A 20,585-nucleotide genomic window follows, 5' to 3' on the forward strand; every position below is an offset into this window, starting at 1 on the left:
ATATTATGTTTTTGGTTGTTAAAGAAAATTGCTAGTGGGTATGTGTTTATAGAGTGCATTGATACAAACTCATAATTGCATGCTTACTAAGGAACTGTCACCCAAGGTATTTCATGAGCTCACTACTCATGTAGGTGCAATACCATTTAAGGATATTCAATTTTAGTGGGAGTTTGTATTAAAATGTGTGTTTGTTTTAAACACAATTTCAGTTACTTTAGTCTAAGAATATTTATTTTAAGATTATTTTCTGCTGAAATAAGTTTGTTTTGGTTCATCCACACTTTGGTTTTGGCAAAATTTGATCTCACTAAGGTTTAAAGAGGACAATTGGAAATAGACATGTGTGGTTCACATTGCATGTACTTTCCATGTTACACTCCATGATTGATCTATGTCATTTGATTATATCTGTATACGTGACCATTGATAGGTCTAGTCATGATAAATATGACAAAGACTGCTTTGATCCTATATGAACATAGTTGATGAACGAGATTGTTATAGAATACATATTAAATGATAACAAATTTTGAGCTCATAAGGTTATACATTTATCAGAAAACATATGTTGCCCAAATTAGAGATTGTTGGATTAAAATCCATAATTATGGACACATATTTATAATGTATATTATTATCATAAAATATGACATAAATTAAGTGACTAATTATGTTATAAAGTTATAAGGTATTAGAATTTTCATGGAAATAAAAGTGTAGATGCTATTTAAGTTGTATTTATAATTTGATGAGGAGTATAATTATAAGTACAAACAATAATTGATTCTTTAATAAGCTATATAAAGGGTTAATGGTCCCCAAGAAATAGATAATCTTGTATTTATTCTTATCCCATCAAAGAGTTTATACTTAAGGGAACTCTATTCTATTGGAAGATCACAGCTAAAAAAACTTAAAGATTTCAACATATTAATTAATCTAGGTACGCTTTTGCAAATATAATATTTTATGTGTTACATAAGATTATTTATGGTCTTATATATACATTATAGTCATCTTAAGAATTCATGAAAACTGTAGGAACTAAATTACTACTTTAATGGTTAGATGAATGATTATTATTTCTAGATATATTATGGTTTAAACACCTGCAACTATAACAAGACGATTGAACAGTCATGGTCATATGATTGTGAATATTTAAAATAAATATTATTTTATAACCTTAACTTAATAAAAAGAAAAAGAATTCATGAAAACTTTTTGATAACTTGGGATAAACAGAAAAGCTTGTTCGAAGACATTAATGCACGAAGAACTAATAATTTTGGAGGTTATATTGAGGGAGATCCGAAGGTTTTCGGACATAATCTCTAAAGATGTAATAAAAATATAATGAATAAATTAAGCCGGTGGAGTGGGTTTAGAGGCATTGGGCAGTTACGAAAAGTATAAGAAAATGGGAGCGTTACGGCCATGTGACGTTAGGCAGTTAGGGAAGAAGAAAATTAATGTGGAGCCATGATCGTCTGGACCGACACCATTGTACTGCCATTCGTACCTTATATTTTTCTAAAATTTTATATTAGTTATAACAAATAAATATAAGGGTAAACTACATCAAATACTACTCATTTTTAAGTTTGGACTTGTTTATAACACTAAGTTTTAATTTTGTCAATTTAATATTAATGTTTACTTTTAAATGTAATTATATTACTTCGCCGTTAATGATCTAATAAGACGATAACATGACAGTCGTACGCCGTGACGTTGCTAACATAACAACCCCATCAAAATGACGTCGTTTTGGCGTAACTATGTTTGAAGCTAAAACCCCCAAAACGGCATAATTTTGTTTTGAGAAAAGATTGTAAAATTGTGCACTTCGGAGGATTTGAATTCAAGACCTTTAACTACAAAAACTAAAGCTTAACCACTATGTCAATTTAAATTTTCATTATAATTCTACAAACATAATATACATAACATTAGTCACATATTTCAAATATTTTGTTTTCAAAAACCCATGAAATTATTAAAATTTCAATAAAAAAGCCTTAAATTCCAGAAAATCTAAAAAAACTCCTAAATTTCTAAAAGTTTAAAAAATCTATATTATTGAACAAAAACTATTATTATTATTATTATTTTCAAATGTTAAAAAATATTTTTAGGGCTTTTTTTAACATTTAAAAATGTTCAAATATTTTTTAATATTTCAAACATTTGAAAAAATATTTTAACATTTGTAAAAAATGCATTGAATTTACAAAATGGTCCATTGACCCATGTTATGTATATTATTATTAAAAATATTTTTTTAAAAGTTATTTTTTAACATTTGAAAAAATATTTTTTTAACATTTGAAAAAGAAAAATAAATAGTTTTTGTTCAGTATTATAGGATTTTTTTTTAACTTTTAGGAATTTATGATTTTTTTTAGATTTTCTAGAATTTAAGGCATTTTTTTAGAATTTTAATAATTTTATAGGTTTTTTAAAAAAATATTTGAAATATGTAACTCATGTTATGAATATTATGTTTAAAAATTATACCAAAATATTAAATTGATATAGTGATTAAGCCTTAGCCTTTGTAGCTTAAGGTTTTGATTTCAAATCACTTCAAGTGCACAATTTTAATAAATTTTCTTAAAACAAAAATACGTTTTTTTTGGGTGGGTTTTTTTAGCCTTAAACACAGTCATGCCAAATAATCTCGTTTTGATTAGGTTATCACGTCAACGACGTCATAATGTACGATTGTCATGTTATCATTTCGTTAAATTATTAACAACGAAGTGATATAATTACACTAAATAAAAAAGTAAGTAGTATAAACAAATCGAAGCCATATTTGAAGTAGTTTACCCTAAGTAAAAACAGTACAACTTGTGTGGATATTTGCCCTTCGATTCCGCAACAAAAATTTTGTCGTATTGTGTGCCATCTCAGGCTCAGCTTTGTACTTGCCATTATCATACCCATGGTTTTCAGAACCGGACCGGTTAACGAACCGATCATGCTATTGATTTACTGGTTTAATCGGTCGAATCGGTCTGACCGGTCGAAAGAACCGGACGACGTCATAATTATTTAAAAAATTAAATAAAAATACCAAAAATATTTAATAAAAAATAATTTTTTATATCACAAGTCATATTCAAAGCAAGTCATAACATATATAAGTTAAAAACCATAAAATCAAGTGAAACAAAATGTTTCAAATTAACTGCAACATAATATTTAAGGTAAAGCATATTAAATAATAAATATAATTATATAACTATAATTAAAAAATAAATTTGGGGTTAAAAAATTATAACAAAATGATATTGTTTAGTTTATTTTTTTTAAAACAATCTCATATGGCTAAGAAACATAGAAGATCATCCCAAAAGTCTAAAGAGTAAAAATATGAGAACAAAACAATCTCACATTGCTAAGAAACATAGAAGCGCATCACAACTAACTTCTATAAATAATAAAGGTAATTTGGCATTCAAAATCATAGAGCCTTTTGGTGAGCATTGAGTGAACTATTTTTTCATTTCAATCAAGCTCGAATTTTAGGTTTCAATCGAGCTTCTAATTTTTTTTTGAGTTCAAGCCTTTTTGAGTTCAAGTTTCAATATTATATTTCGAGTTTGAGTTGAACTTGATAATTTTAGCTTGTGAGTTTGAGTTGAGTTGAGCTTACTTTTAAAGTTTTCAAGTTCAAGTCGAGCTCAGCAATACTCGAGTTCGACTTGACTCGTTTAACAAACGACGTTGTTTGGTTTAATTTTTTTAAAAAAAAAAACAAAAATCCCGGTTTTTCCCAGATTTTCCCGGTTTTTTCCGATTTTCAATCGGTCCGGTTCGAATGGTTCAACGATTCTGACCGGTTCACTAATAGCAGTTCAACCGGTTTAGATTAAATCGGACTAAACAACGATTCCCGATTGAACCGACCGATCCGATCTGATTTTCAAAACAAGACCATACCATATTATGATCAAAATGCTGTCCAGCTCAAAGTCGTACTTTCCCAACCGTACATTTATTTCTCTCGTTTTCCATTTTTTATGGGATACGATCAAATTTGAACTTTCAAAACGGTATTTTTAATTAAAAATGGTTTGTTAAAACACTCGCGTAATTTGGATTTGGAAAGTGAAAATCTTTTGGAGGATTTTCACAGTTTAACTGAATTACCCAATAGGTGGCGCGAAATTGACGGAGTCAGTTAGGTGGGACGTAATCAATTTTGATATTATAGCTGACATTCACAACAATACGTGTCAGTTAAAGATGTTAGAAATCGACACGTGTCCTTTGCTAGCAACTGTCTTTGCCCGTAAGAGTCCTCACACACTCAACGCCCCTATAAGGCTATAACCCTCACTTTTTACCGGTTCAACAAGTCATCCTTATCTCCTCCCCATATATATACATATATTCTCTCTCATTTTCTTTCTTATTCCCTCTCTCTTTATTCAAAGGTGAAGAGGCTCCGCCCTCACCATTATCTCAGCCTTCTTTTATCTGTACATATATGAAATTAGTTTAAATTTAATATTTTATCTAGGTTTTGGGCTTTTGTAATCAGTTCATAAGAGTTTATATTTTCTTTTCTTTTCTCTTCAATGGCGGATCGGATCAAAGGTCCATGGAGTCCGGAAGAAGACGAGGCTTTACAGCGGCTGGTTCAAACGTACGGACCCAGGAACTGGTCTTTGATAAGCAAATCAATACCGGGTCGATCGGGGAAGTCGTGTAGGCTTCGATGGTGCAACCAACTTTCCCCCGAGGTTCAACACCGTCCATTTAGTCCCGAGGAAGATGAAACGATAATCCGAGCCCACGCGCGATTCGGTAACAAATGGGCTACCATCGCCCGACTACTCAATGGTCGTACAGACAACGCGATTAAGAACCACTGGAACTCCACGCTGAAGCGAAAATCCATGGCCGAGGATTTAAACGACGACTCCCCACCGCCGCTTAAAAGATTGGCCAGTCTTGGAAGTAGTAATAATACGGCGGGATTTTACTTGAATCCGAGTAGTCCTTCAGGGTCTGACTCGAGTGACTCGAGTTTACTCGGTGTCACACCGGCCTCGTCCACAACGGATCCACCAACCTTACTCAGCCTGTCGCTTCCGGGTTCCGATTCCATTGAAAACAAGGACACAGGACCCGTATACCCTCCCGGATTCAACTCGGTTCCAAACCCTACCAAGGTTGCAGAGGCAGAACCATTAGTACCACCTGGTGGGGAGATGGAGAAGCAGTTTTTTAAGGCGGAGTTTTTGGCAGTGATGCAGGAGATGATAAGAAAAGAAGTGTGGAACTATATGGATGGGATCGACAAGAATGAGCTTTGTTTGCAAACTGAGGCTATTAGAAATGCACTTGTCAAGCGTATTGGAAATAGCAAAATCGACTAGGCTACATGAATCACCACCAAAAGTTTAGTTTCTTTCCTTGGCTTATTTTTTTAAAATTAACTCAATCAAGTTGAAGGCTTAAGACTTATTTATAAGGCTGGCATAGAAGTTGAAGTACATATTGGACCCTCAAGTATTGAAAGAATTTTATTTTTAAGAATCAATATATATATATATTTGGTAAGATCAAAATGCTGCTTCAAACTAATATTGTTTTCTATATTAAGGTTATGCAAATAAATAAAGAGATATTGTATTAAGTGATGCATCCACCAATGTTGGAGGAGTAGTTATATCTTTGAAAATATTTTCCCTATATTATACTCAACTAGTAAAATTAATCCCTATATTTTAATTTTAGTTCCTCTACCTTATGAATTTGTAAATTTCAGCCCATTCATTATCTTTGTTTAAAGTTGTTGATATCACAAAAACAATCAATAAAATGTGATCGTATGTTTGTTGACAGGAACAAACTCATATTGTCGGCAGTTGATGATCTATTCCTTTTGATTTAGACGGAGAATCATGGTACGTGATAATATAGTTGTTGGCCAATGCTTATATATGATTGAGATGAAATTATGATAGAGATTTGGTGAATTGGAGAGGATGGAAACAATGGTGATAATGTCTTTTTTGTTTTAATCGTGGCCGAGGGGTATTTACAGTGACTCTAATTGATGGTGTTAAACATAAGGTCATTATGACTACTTGTAGGTCGGCATATTAAATAGATCTAGTAATCAGATCCTTGGATTTAGCCTTAATGGATCACATGAGCTTATCAAAAGTCTTTTCTATGCATCGTAGTCGACTCTAATGTTACGAGTTCCTTAGAGGCTCCGATGAGCTAATGGAGATTTCTGGAAGTTTTATCTAACGAAGAACTAACAGTTTTAGGAGGTCATAAAAATGAACGGAGGTATAACAATGCTAAATTAAGGTACCAAAAGTAATTTTAAAATTTAAATAAAGTATAGGGATTAATTATGAAATTGGACCTTAAAAAATATTGTTTTTGAATATATGAATAGGCCGCGTAGCAGATGTGTAAACACAGGCGTACGATGTTGGGAAAAGCGTGTGAAAGCAAGCATGCAAAAACCATCACTTTTTCAGTACGTGTTATTGGTTTGTGTAGTCAGCTTTAAATGTGCTTCCCAATTTGGCTACTCCATGCAAATCTGCAGCACCGGATTCATAAAGTCAAATTCCGACACCACACCAATAATGTAAAACATCTTAGTCCTCGTAATGTTTTCAATGGAGGAAACGCAGGCTGAGTCAAACATTCCTGTAACACCAAAGGTCCCACTTTCACAAAGCTCTTCACCGTCTTGGCCTGGAAACACCCTTATATATACACACAGCGGTAGAACCAACCATATATCATTCATTACAACAATTCGACCATAAATAACTTTAAAAAGAACAGCCTCAGTAGCTCACCACCTTATTATTAGAGAATGAAGAGTGTTCCTTTCGTGCTTGTGCTGTTGGTGTTGTTGGTTTCAACGGAGTTCATCGCAGTCAGTGGCCGACCCCTTCGATCATCATCGACGAACGCAGCAAAGGACAATGATAAAGCTGTTGCCGCTCGTGTTCCTATCTCGGCAAACAACTCTAGGAGTGGTAATTCGTTTACGAGTTTGGCTTTTAAATTAGCCTCCGGGCCGAGCAAAAAGGGACCTGGCCATTAAATTTAAGCATTTTTTTTGGGGGGAGACCCCATTTTTGTTCTGTGATTCTCCATGCACAGATTCCTCAGCTGTAGCATTCCCCCCCTATTTAATCAACATCTACGACTTGTTTTGTCATTGCTTTAGAAGAAATGTTTATACTTGTAATTTGATGGTATAGGGTCATTTATGTACCTTTTTATTGACCATTTTCATTCAAGTTTGTATGTTTAAAAATCACCAAACATTTACAGGTCTTTGTCTCGTTCTTCCTTCAAAGAGTAGAAGTATCAAACGTAAGTATATGTTGTCTCACTTTGTGTAAGTTTCAATTTAGACGTTTATTTTCAATTATACTATTTCTTTATTTAATTAAGAAATAAGTTCAAATTTTAGTTCTTTTTCTTTTTTTAATGTAAGTATGTAAATTTCTTTATTTTTCTTCTATTTTTAATATGCTAAATTAATTTTAATAGAATTTTTAAACTAATAAATATATTATTGTTCCTTTAGAATACTTTTTTTAGGTATCAATACTAAAGCTCAAGTATTTATATATATTATTATGTGGTGATTTCCAAATTATTATTATCTTCGTTGGTGGAAGTATACAAGATCAACTCATAGTAAATTACATCTCTTATATATATATATTATTTTACGTTGATATCATTTAATTATTTTTCCGTTTATAAATTCATAACGGAGCTCAATCATTAATGAACATGATATAAACATTAAAATATAAAGCAAATATATAGAGAATAAATTTTTTTATAGCTTCACTTTTACTCTTTAGTAAATATATATCAATACTTTTTGCTATCACCAATGAATGTAATAAAATATTTATTCTTTCCTATTTGTAAAAGTAGATCAAATAAATCCATTAAAATGGCAAAAATTAAATTCTTAAAATAAATTTACTTTCAATAGCCCACTTTACAAATATATCGAGAATTTTAATAAATAAATTTAACAATTTATTTCTTTCTTACAAAATAGAATCATACTTGACTCTCAAGAAAGTAAATTTAATAATTTATTTCATTTTTTTAAAACTATAATCATACTTAATTTTCAAGAAAATAAATTCAAAATTTTATTTTCTTTTATAAAATAGTAATTAATCCAACAATTTATTTTCTTTTACAACCCAGAATCATATAAGATTATCAAGAAAAATAAATCCAATGGTTTATTTTCTTTTACAAAACTGGAAAATAAATCCAATGATTTATTTCCTTTTACAAATCATGAAAACAAATTCAATGATTTATTTCATTTTACAAAATAAGAAAATAAATCAAACGATTTATTTCCTTTTACAAATCAGAATCATGTGAGAGTCTCATGAAAATAATTTCACTGATTTATTTCCTTTTACAAGACATGAAAATAAATTAAATGATTTATTTCCTTTTACAAGACATAAAATAAATCCAATGATTTATTTCCTTTTAAAAAATAGAAAATAAAATCCAACGATCTATTTTCTTTCTTTTACAAACCATAATCATTTGAGATTTTTACTTTTCATGATTTTCTCAAGATTTCTGAATCGTCTCGATTTTTTTCAAAAAGGTAGAAGATATAATCTGTCTTAAAATTGTCAGAAGTATAACAATCCAAGACGATAAAATAAAAAGAAAATATTATTTAAATAATAAAAAGGAAGAGTATAAAAATAAATACACATTTTTGACGGAACAACCAATTAGAAATGAGTTGAGGCCTGCAGCTACACAATTTCCTTAAGACAGATTTTCGGCCACTCTATGGTGCTAGATCATTAGTCATTTGTCTCCTAGGATACAACAATTAGATGATAACATGTAGTTACACTACTGCAGAAATTGTGAACTATTTCTTTCCTTTATCTATCACTAAAAAAACTAGAGAGAATTTTTTTTTAATATTTTTTGATTTATTTTGAAGTGTGTTTAACCTAATAGGTTTACATAGTATTTATAGGGATTTCACATTGTGAACAATTAGAAACTTTTGACCTAATGAAGTATTAATGAGAATCAAGTAATCAAACAATTTCTAAAATTATTGTTTTGATTAAAAGAGTCATTTAATATTTATCCTTTTAATTCCAAAATAAATTTTGAAAAGATATGCTCTATTTGAGTAAAAATATTTCACATTTGGGCTAAAATATCTGCAAGCCCACAAATAGGCTAACCGATTCAGACATTCACGTTACTCACATCATGCACGTTTACACATGTATGAACCAAATATTGGTTTCACATTTTCCTCAACAATATTTGAATCAATTTCTCATTTGAAGCTCCAAAATTATCGAATTTTTTAACACTTGATACCTAGAAATAAACACATACTTATACCGGTGTAAGTATGTGTATTTTTATATATATAATATTGTTAATGAGTTATCTTAAAATATTTTTTTAAAATTGTATTATAGTTTAAGTTGATATATTTCAAATATCGTAGTATTAATAAGTGTAAATATATTTAAATGTTATATTTTCAATTTAGATATGATGTTTAAAATGATCATTAGTTTTTTTTCAAAATTACCTTTTAACTACAATCCTAAACAATTAAAATTTAAACTGTAATTTAAAAAAAACATATTTAAAAATACTTTTCAACAATATTTTTCAAAAGTAATACCAAATTAGCTTCTCTTACCCTAACAGGCAGACATTGTAGAGCACTCAAAACCCATTAACACAATCATTTTTCTTCAGTCTTAAAAGAGTAATGCACGACTAAGGAAACAATATGAGAACAACCCACTCATAACTAACACTAAACCTACACAATAAAACAAAGGATATCAATAGATATCGGTAGTTGTCCAGTCGAATTTGTAATATGAATACTATATTTATTTTTTAAAAATGCAGTTGCTCACCCGACACAATCGTACGAGGACACAATTCACCTAACACGATCAACAGGGGTGAACTGGAAGTTCTACGGTACGATATTTTAATATATAATTAAAATAAGATATTATTAGTTTTGTTATTATTTAAATAATAAAATTGATAAAAAAATATTTAAAATATTATTATTTTTATTTAAAATTTTAATTTTTTTAATATTTTCGGTAAAAGTGTTTAATAATAATAAAACCGATAGAAAAAATAACAAAATCGATAGCGCTTCCAAATCTAATAAAATACTTAATAATAACAAAATCGGTAGAAATAATAATATTTTCGATTATTTTTTATATCAATTGTATTATTTAAATAATAATAATAAAATCAATAACATTTTTTTAAATATATATTAAAATTACTGCACGAGATATTAAGTGAGCAAGAATTGGGGATCGGATGCAAGTGAAATTCCTGCCAATGTCTGAGATGTTCAGTTGACTCCCTCAACCTTTGTTGGGATTCGGACCCCTACGAGTGAACAGAAAAGGGGGGAGGAAAAAGGCCCTGGTAAACCGTCATAATTAGTGAACAAGTGTAAGCTTCACTGCCCGACAGTATGGATTACTGATCACACCGAGGCACAGGCCCCGAAGCACAGGACGGGAACGAGCGAAATCAATGTGTTCCAATTTTTGGCCTTGCACCGACCATCCAATGAACCATGGACTAAACGACAACTGCCAAGCCCGCATCCACTTTTTTATGTGAAAGAGATGTTTGATTTATGAGACTGAAACTTTCTTTCTTCGATCGGAATACGGATAAGATCAGAGAGACCATCATTAAGGCAAACGATGCAATAGCTTCGGTTAGAGAAAAGCCTAAAATGGCATAACCAAATAATTGTTTAACCTATATCCATCAACTGATCTGTCTAGGGTCGAGAAAAAGAGTACCGATCTCCTTCTTCCGCCCATGTCTTTCGTTCAAGGCCGAGTCTAGTATACTGCCTTTTCTGCTCGCTTGCTTCTGATTCCCTTACTCGATCCGATTCAATCCCTCCTTTCTTATTCAATCTTTCTTCATGATGAACCTTTGGGGAGAGCAGCAGAGTTTTCGCATGTCCCTCTACTCGCCTATTCTTTCTTTTTTCATTGGTGGAGGCCCGAATCAAAGGTAGCTCATTCTTCTTGATTCATTATACTTTGTTCTTAAAGATCTCTCTTTCATCGTGAACCTAACTAGCGGGTCTCATCTGACTTTTCTTATTCCCAGTATCGGCAGATAATCGCTACTCTCATGCAAAAAAGTTTGGAGTGCCCAAAGCTCTGCCGTTAAAGGCGAACACAGCCAAGCTTATAAGAGTAAGAGAACCCTATTATCCACTGCCCTGAGTCAGAGTAGGCCTCCCGATGCTGCTGCTCCATTTTTACCTCTGCTACTTCTATCCCCTATTGAGTAAAGGCTTGACGTAACGTAAGAGGTCATGAAATACGAATCATGTTTGTGAGAACCCTATCTATAAAGTTCAATCCCAAAGCCTCTGTAATGAGATTGGACAATAATCTCTATCGTGAGTCCTCGGAAGATTATATATATATATATATATATAATAGAAATAGAAGAAAGAGGTGACACAAATAATGATATTTCTTTGTTTGCAGCAGATTGACTTGCTCACAGAGCGATAAAGAGCCAGCCTAAGCCAAATAGTCGATGCAACTTTTTGTATTTCAAGTCATAATATGTGGTGTGACTGACGAAAGGGATGCTTCCCATAACTATAAGATATAAGAGTGAGGCCAACAAAGAGCAAGGCCCAACCTAGATAAGAAATAGTAAGGATTAGAAAGACTCTTTTTTAGAATTTTCAGTGGGTTTCTCCACTTTCCTCCGTTCATAATTCATAAACAAAAGGCTTTTTGGGTTATTTGCCAATGAATTACAAGAAGAATAGGGTTTAGGTCAAATCAAATCTCCCTACCAAACTAGGGATCTGCCGGTATTGAAAAACTCAATAAAGGAAAATGGATTTTATAACAATTTCTTTTTCGTACCTATCTTTCTAATTAAAATTTGAAAAGGCTTGGCTTTCCTGTTACGTCTATAACCAATGCTCTTACTGTAATTAATTGAACAATTTTCCTATCTAATGGCTTGAAAGTGTGTCACACAAGAAAATCCTCCCTCTTACTTTATTCTAATTCGAATTCTAAAGCACTTAGGACGACAGGGCTTGTTAATGTTAATTGAATGTCAGGTCGGATGGAAAAGAAGTAAAAATGGGGCATAGTAATTGACCTGAAACTTAGAATAGTTGCATTAAGCATACCCGTCTTGATCCTCATCCATGTACTAGTAGAAGATTCATCAGCTTCCTACTATCGAATCATCTCACTTCCTATTCCGGGGCTGAAATCAAAAGACATCAAGGCCTAAGTTAGACAATGATGATATTCTCTTAAAATAACAAGAATAGTTGGCTCTGCACTCAGTAAGGTCGACACAGTCAGTCAGGAAGATGCTTTGCCACCCAATCTGCCGAAGCATTGGCTAATCTATTCACCATTTATTTATACCGACCAATTGTGGTGAGACATTAGGAGTTTCTGCACATCACTAACAATAAGCCTCAGACTACGATCTGTAGACGACTTTTGTCTATGACTTGAGATGAATCAGTTTTCATACATACAAACAGAAGATAGTTGTAGAGAAAAAGCCAGGTCAGAACCTTTCCTAAGTGTAAGTGCATGAGCCTCCGCCATGTCCACCGAAGAAAGAGTCATTTTCTATTCTTTATTGTCGAGCGTCTTTCGAGTCTCATGTTGACTTTTCTCTTTCATGTGAGACCTCTCCTTAAGAACTAGGGCTGAGCCCATACAACTAGCACGGGTATAGATTACCTCACATTAAGTTATATTAATACCAGAATTGGTTGTTCAAGTCATTACCATTCAAGTCTTAAGCTTCCGGAAACCACTTATCCAGTGGGAAATTCATTCCGGATGGAGCAAGAATATTCAATTTATATTTATAGGCTTTGGCATATGTAGATTCCGCAAATGTTTCCACACCACCGATTCTGAGTTCACACTCTAGGATTCCTTTTCTTCAGGAAGTGACGCGTCAATCTTTCATTGAAGAGAGGAATTGGCACATTAGAATCAAAGATGAGCAGACTTCCTTATTATTTTATCTTATTATTGGCATTGTAAATGACTGGAAATGGCAGAGCAAAGACAAGGATGAGCAGACTTCCTATCAAGCATTCAGTGTCATATTTTTCCTCATTGAAAGGTTTATTCAAAGCTCACATTCTCATCTCCCTTTAGGCTTACAGCGTAGCTTACTCGAACCTGGAGGATAAATTCAATCGGGCGACAAAAGCTTTATTCAAACTATCTCTTTTCTCACGAATTGAATTTGAACCAAGATTTCTGGGCCTTTTATTATCTCGTGATTGGGTCAGTCCTCCTCCTCATTATAGTCCTCCTAAAAAAAATAACATTTCGTCGGAATATATCTTGTCTTTTCACTGCTCTGTGGGTAGTCCTATACATAGTTAGTACTATAGCCCCAATCATGGCTACTTATAAAATCAGACTAGGAACCAAAAACCAGACAGAATAGTAGCTATAAAGTAAATTGCCCAATGTTTTCAAATTAGTCCAACTTCGTACCTTTATGGCATAAACCATATATCTCAGAGAGGTCATATTTCTTTAGGTTGGTAGTAATGTAATGGTTTCATTATCTAAAATGAATAACATTTCCCACTAAAAGATCAGTTCAATACTACCACTTACTGGTAAATAACGCAATACTTCTTTGTGAATCTCCACCATTTGAATATGGAACATCATAACAACGAATAGGAATGAAACAACTATAGCTCCTATATGAACTACTGGAAGATCATCCCGGAGAAGTCGAGACTTAACAAAAGAAGTAAAACTGAAGTTTCACGAAATACTAGATGAGAAACAAAACAAAATGTACCGGATTTTTAGCACGTGCAACCTGTTGGTAAAATAGATTACTGCAAAACGAGGCGTTAGCACTGACAAAAAATATTAAATAAAATAATCAATCAGAATGAAACAGATTTCGTGCGTGGTAAAACCACTGCCATAGAAACGAATTCGCCCCGATGTGTGTAATCGCTGTAGTAGGCGGACTATTCCCCCGATGTTAACACGACTCTCCAAGAATTCATACACCTGAAAACTGGAGTGAACTTGGTGGTGTTGCTCTTCTCTCAATTCAAACAACACTCCAAAGAGTGGAGTGTTTCAAAGAAAATGTTTGCTTAGGATATATCAAAATGAATGAAATTGCTCACTATTTATAGGCTAAATAATGAGGGCAAAATGGTCATTTCCAATACTAGTGGAATAACCTAATTTGAGCATATTTCCAATACTAGTGGAATAACCTAATTTGAGCATATTTCCAATACTAGTGGGATAACCTAACTAGCATATTTCCAACATTCAATTGAGCATTATCAACATCCCCCCACTAATGCGAAAGAATTCTTTCGTAAAGATGAGAGCAATGAAGTTAAAACACGAGAAGAGCAATAGCGAGATTAGTTGCTTAAGCACTAGTGAACGTATATGGAACTAGTACATAGTGATGATGAGCAATCCTTCTCTTAGATAAGTGAAACTAGTCTTGAACTTTCTAAGATGGGGGTAAACTCATAACACACAACTAACCCTTTCATCCACCAAAGTCATCGATGTGTCTACAAAGAGTATATACAAAAGTGTATATATGTGTAGTCCTCTTTCCTTAGGATTCTAATAAGTGCACTAGAAAAATGACCCAACTTTTTTCATAGAAGGTGGCTAATCCTTCTCACTTACGTAGGTTATTTCATCAAGTTTATCTCGATATAAACCACCCTTAACAGGGATATGAAATAATTAAGAGCTTTTATAATAGCTCAACCTCACAAAGGGTATGGTGACTTTCTTTAAGTTCATTAAAAATGAACTACCCAAACTCTAGGATAAGAAGTCATTAAGAATAAATATTCAACCTCATAATTCGATGAATTCAATATGTCCTTCTCACTAGAAACTTTCATTCAATATGTCATTCTCACTAGGAACTCCCAAACTCTTGGGTTTGAATTCATTAAGAGTTTAATAAACTCAACCTTTCTGTCGGTAAGGTCATTATTTCCTTCTCGTTTAGAACTACTCACTCACTCTGGGTTATGAACTTATTAAGAATAGATATTCAGCCAAAATCGGTAAATTCATCAAGTCTTTCTCACTAAGACCACCCAAAGCCTGGAAAGCAATTAAGCTCATCATGGGCATGTAAATTATTCATTATAGGGATAGGCAGTAGGAATGTACACTATGAGTCTTTCCATGGTTTTGTTTGATCACATGGAACTTAGATAACTAAGTTGGGTATCCACCATGAATTCCTCAACCAATGGGCTTTAGGCCCATCCCCCTCGACGAATCTAGGACCAAGGTTCTACTAGGTTCATTTCCAACTTCACATACTCTAAAGAGAGCACTCCATTCTTTATTAAGTGCTAACTGATTCATGTCTTATGCGAATGTGTCTTTTCTTACCATTGTAACCTTGGTTCTTAGCCACACATATCGCAGCTTGTGAATCACACAATAAAGAAATCGGAGGAGTCGGTCTTCCCCACAACGAAATATCTGCTAACAAGCTTCTGAGCCACTGGGTTTCTTGCCTAGCTAGGTCAAGAGCTATAAACTCTGACTTCATGGTAGAACGAGCAATACAAGTCTCCTTTGATGATTTCCTCGAGATTGCTGCTCCACTTAAAGTAAAACATACCTGCTCATAGAGCTTACCTCATCATTTTCAGAAACCCAGTTGGCATCACAATATCCTTCCAGTACCGCAGGATAGCCAACAAACTCAAGTTTCCAATCCAAAGTACTCTTAAGATACTTCAGTAAGCGTCTAAGATCAATCCAATGTTCACCACTCGGATTATGAGTATATCTACTTAGTTTACTTACATCATAAGCAATATCAGACCAAGTATAGTTCATTAAGAATATTAAACTTCCGATTAATTTAGTATATTCTGTTTGGGAAACGTTACTTTCTTTATTCTTAAAGAGATATATTCTAGGGTCATAAGGGTTCAAACAGGGGCAACATCAAAACTGTCAAATTTCTTTAACACTTTCTCAAGATAGTGTGTTTGACTTAAAGAAAATCTCTTTTCAGTTTTGACTCCTAAGATTACATTGAATTCTCCCAAATCCGTTATCTCAAATTTAGTGGACAAGAAACTGTTTGTTTTGTTAATGGACTAAATGTTAGAACTGAAAATCAATATGTCATCAACATACAAAACTTATGATGATGTAATCAGTACCAAACATCCTCGAATACACACAAGCATCCGAACCATTCACAACAAAACCAAAACGAAGTATAGTTTTATGAAATTTCTTGTACCATTGTTCTCATATAGATCTCCTCATCTAGATCTCCATTCAGAAATGCAGTCTTAACACCCATTTGATGTACTCACAACTTATGAAGGGAGGCTAGTGCAAATAATGCGCGGATCGTTGAGATGTTCATAACGGGAGAGTATGTATCAAAGTAGTCTAAACCAAACCTTTGATTAAACCCATTGACAACTAGCCTTTCCTTGTACCACTGGATCAAACCATTTGGTCTCATTTTCTTCTGGAAGATTAATTTGCTACAGATTGGTTTAAATCCTCTAGGTAAGTCAACTAATCCCAAGTATGATTAGACATTATCGATTCTAGTTCATCATTAATAATACTTTTCTAGAAACTAACATCGATAGATCTTATAACTTTTTTAGGATCCTCATATAATATTTAAGCTATATGATCAGAAAGAGAGTCTAAATCAATTATCTCAAAAATAAAGTAAGTGATAAAATTTGGTCCAAATAGCCTTTTGCTTCTTCTAGGCTCGAAATCAATTTCTTGAGAAGACCTAGCAGGAATACTAGAAGAAATGGATAGAATATTTTCTATTTGAGTTTTTGCATTTAATCTACATTTTAAGACACCCCCACATTTCCAACATTTTAGGATATCCATAAGTGTCTTGTAAAACGTGTAAACAAATACTCAATCATACTAGAGTAAAGTTTGTTATGAGTTTCAGCCATAAAACTATATTTTAACAAACTCAAGTTTTGTTTAAACATAATTATATTCTCAAAGTTTTGAGAAGTTACAAATCATTAAGATTAAAATGCATAAACCATTATGAAATAAATAATCTCTTTTCTTTCCTCTACTTAGGAAAATCAATTAAAGAGATTTAATTGCTACAACACACTTTTAGTAGCTATAGAGTCTATCATATACTCATTCATTATATTCAACATATTAGCCTTAAAGAGACCATCATATATTTTTTTTAGTATGACTAAATTTGGTATTCCACTCAACCAAATTAACATATACTCTTTTAACTTATACACTAAGTTTTAAGAGTTTTTATCTTGTCATAGTATTGGAATAGTGAGCATAGTAATGAACATGCACCAGGTAGGTTTCTATGAAAGAGAGGTGGTGCACTAGGCAAGCTTAAGTACCAAGTCTTCATAGAACCAATCCTAGACATGAGCTTTCATACTCATCACACTACTTTCCAATAAATCATTTGTAGATTTTCTCCTTCTTAAGGCTTCTTAAAGAATTATGCTTGATACTTTTAATCACAATAGTGCCTTATTAAACATATATATTTTGTGCTCAAACTACTGCCTTAGCCTTAGTAGTACTACCTTAGTCTTTACTAGTGGTTTTATCTCATTTCATAATATCCACTAAGTTTTAAAGACTATCTTAAAGGCTCATGCAATCTAATTCATGTATTTAAAAAACATGAATTAACAGATAACAAGCCAAAATAATCTGACCTCGCAGGTTAAGTCATAATTTCCAAATAGACTTATTCATCCTCTCCATGCATGCTATTTCAGTGTTTGCATCATCATTTTTAATCAGCATGATCCCAAAATCCATCGTGATAATCTCTTCATCTGAACCATCATCTCTTTTAAATCTTCTGAAGTCAAATGAAGAATATACATGGTTAGTCACGAAATTAATTTACTAAAAATAATTTGATAATTTATTGATAGTGAAAAGATCCTTATCTTTAGGATTTTGGCATCTTATCTTCAAGAGATTGTGGAAATCAAATCGAATTTAACAACTATTCGATTTTGGAGAATTTTCTCATTTAAGCTTCACCAGCTCCATACTTCTCCAAAAGTTACACCCATTTTGTTGTCTTTATAAATTTCTCAAAAGAAATTATTAGTACGAAAAGAGAGTTGACATTTATTTTCAACTTACTATTCAGAACTGAATAATTTTATCCCCACATGAAATAAATAGTTACTCATCTCCACATGGACCAAATATCATACATGCATTATCTCTCATACCAAAATGTTCATAACATTATAGTCATGTCACTTCTTGGTTATAGCATGCAAGTTTCAAAATTGAACGTTTAAAAAACACTAATATTTATATAGCTATAAATATTTATATAGCTATTTAATAAATCGTTCAACCTACTATTGAAACTTGAAATATTTAGATCATATAATGACAATAATCAATATTCATGTATAAAATTAAATGTCATAAACTGCCAACAGTAAATGTTTTCACATAAATTTCATGTAAACTTTTAATACACAACTTTATTGCATTTAAATTGAATTAATCATGCATAACCTTGATTCATGTTTAAATGTTTCTATGCATTAATCATTTAATGTTATAATATACAACATTTTATAACATTTCGTAATGCACATTAATTTAAACGTTTCTCTCATCATTTTATTGCAATAAAGCATAAAATAAATCACTGTTCTTCATGTCGTTTCTAATCCATGCATCGTTAATGCATTAATCTTATGCATTTATCACTTTTAAAACCAATGTTAAAAACAATATTTAATGACTTTAATTGCTAACGTGCATATGTTTTAAGCCTCATACATTATTATGCATTATTATAATTAAACGTATGCGTTATTATGAAATAAAAAAACTCCACACATTAAAAGACTTTCAATGGTTTTAACATGAAATTGAACTACCAATTAAATTGATAGTATTGTTGCTATAATCAAAGTAACATACCAGACTTTTGATAGTTTTTCTTTTCATCAGAAACACAAGCAACTCTTTTGCGGTTCCAAAAATCCTAACGAAAATTGTAATTCACGTGGAATTTGCTTGTTCAAAGCCCATATCTGCTTTGAATTTCCACTATGTTTGAGCATAGCAGCAATATTAATTCATTTCTAAATTATTGGTAAAATAGACTGATGCAAAACGAGGCGTTAGCACTGATAGGAAAATATTAAATAAAATAATTAATCTGAATGAAACAGATTGAGAAACCGTATCGTGGTAAAACCACTGCCTTAGAAACGAATTCGCCCCGATGTGTGTAATCGATGCAGTAGGCAGACTGTTACCCTGAGGTTAACACGACTCCCCAAGAATGCGTACACCCAGAAACTGGAGTGAACTTGGTGGTATTGCTCTTCTCTCAATTCAAACAACACTCAAAAGAGTGGAGTATTCCAAAGTAAATGTTTGCTTAGGATATATAAAAATGAATGAAATTGCTCACTATTTATAGGCTAAATAATGAGGGCAAAATAGTTATTTCCAATACTAGTGGGATAACCTAATTTGAGCATATTTCCAATACTAGTGGGATAACCTAACTAGCATATTTTCAACATTCAATTGAGCATTATCAACACAACCATCAAACCAGAGATTAAAACAGGGCTCGACAAAACAAAAAGTATCATGGTACGTCATCCTTCCCTGAAATGGAACTTCATGATGAAGCAAGAACTAGCATGAATGTCTATCTATTACGACCAACACAGTTGTTCATGGTGTAACAGACACAACCCAAAAAACTAACAAATCAAAAGGGGGCAGTTTTAGAAAATGGATCCTCAATAAATATAAAACCTGTATGAATATGTTCATCTTTGGATTGAAAGGTAAGGAATTTGACTCCGACTAAGATTATTGTCCATGGTGTAACGGATACAACCCAAGTACAACATGCTACAGATGCATGTGGATAGAGGCATACATACAATGAATGTTTTGATGTTACTCCTTATCATCTTTGACTGGGGCGACTCTCCATTGATCTTGGCTTGCTTCTTTGTTTTTGGCTACTGCTTGTGAATTATTTAATGATAGAAAGAAATGCTTCTTCCTTCCCGCATTACATCCTAGAGAGACCGCTCGGACGAATAAAGTCAAGTAAAGAATGGGATAGAGTTCGAGTGAGGCATCAACCATAGATTACGAAACTTTTGAGATACTTCATTGTGAAAGCCAATGGAGTCTATAAGTCAACCTTCTCACTCATAAGAAGATTCTATATTCGATGATAAATGTTAATCAAGGGCAACCTCATTTCCAGAGATAGAATCAAGTTGGACAGAAGGGGAAAAACCCTTCTACTAAGCAAGATCATTAACGAATAAGAAAAAATTTAACATAAATCTCACTTTATGCAGCATAGCACCTTGCTATTTGCATTCATCCTTGTAACTTATCGAA

General features: G+C 32.5%; 1 protein-coding gene and 1 pseudogene across 1 annotated transcript; one reads left to right on the forward strand and one right to left on the reverse strand.

Moving 5' to 3' along the window:
• The first annotated feature begins 4,578 nt into the window (after window positions 1-4,578).
• Window positions 4,579-5,433, forward strand: LOC120182247 (transcription factor MYB44-like). Its single transcript, XM_039187247.1, has one exon. It carries the CDS (start codon window positions 4,596-4,598, stop codon window positions 5,397-5,399), a length of 804 nt encoding a protein of 267 aa, XP_039043178.1. The 5' UTR covers window positions 4,579-4,595; the 3' UTR covers window positions 5,400-5,433.
• Window positions 5,434-13,400: 7,967 nt separating this feature from the next.
• Window positions 13,401-19,893, reverse strand: LOC120181588 (annotated as a pseudogene).
• Between the last annotated feature and the right edge of the window lie 692 nt (window positions 19,894-20,585).

The sequence above is a fragment of the Hibiscus syriacus genome, unplaced genomic scaffold (genome assembly GCF_006381635.1).
Source record: "Hibiscus syriacus cultivar Baekdansim isolate YM2019G1 unplaced genomic scaffold, ASM638163v2 tig00003721_pilon, whole genome shotgun sequence".
Classification (NCBI taxonomy): domain Eukaryota; kingdom Viridiplantae; phylum Streptophyta; class Magnoliopsida; order Malvales; family Malvaceae; genus Hibiscus; species Hibiscus syriacus.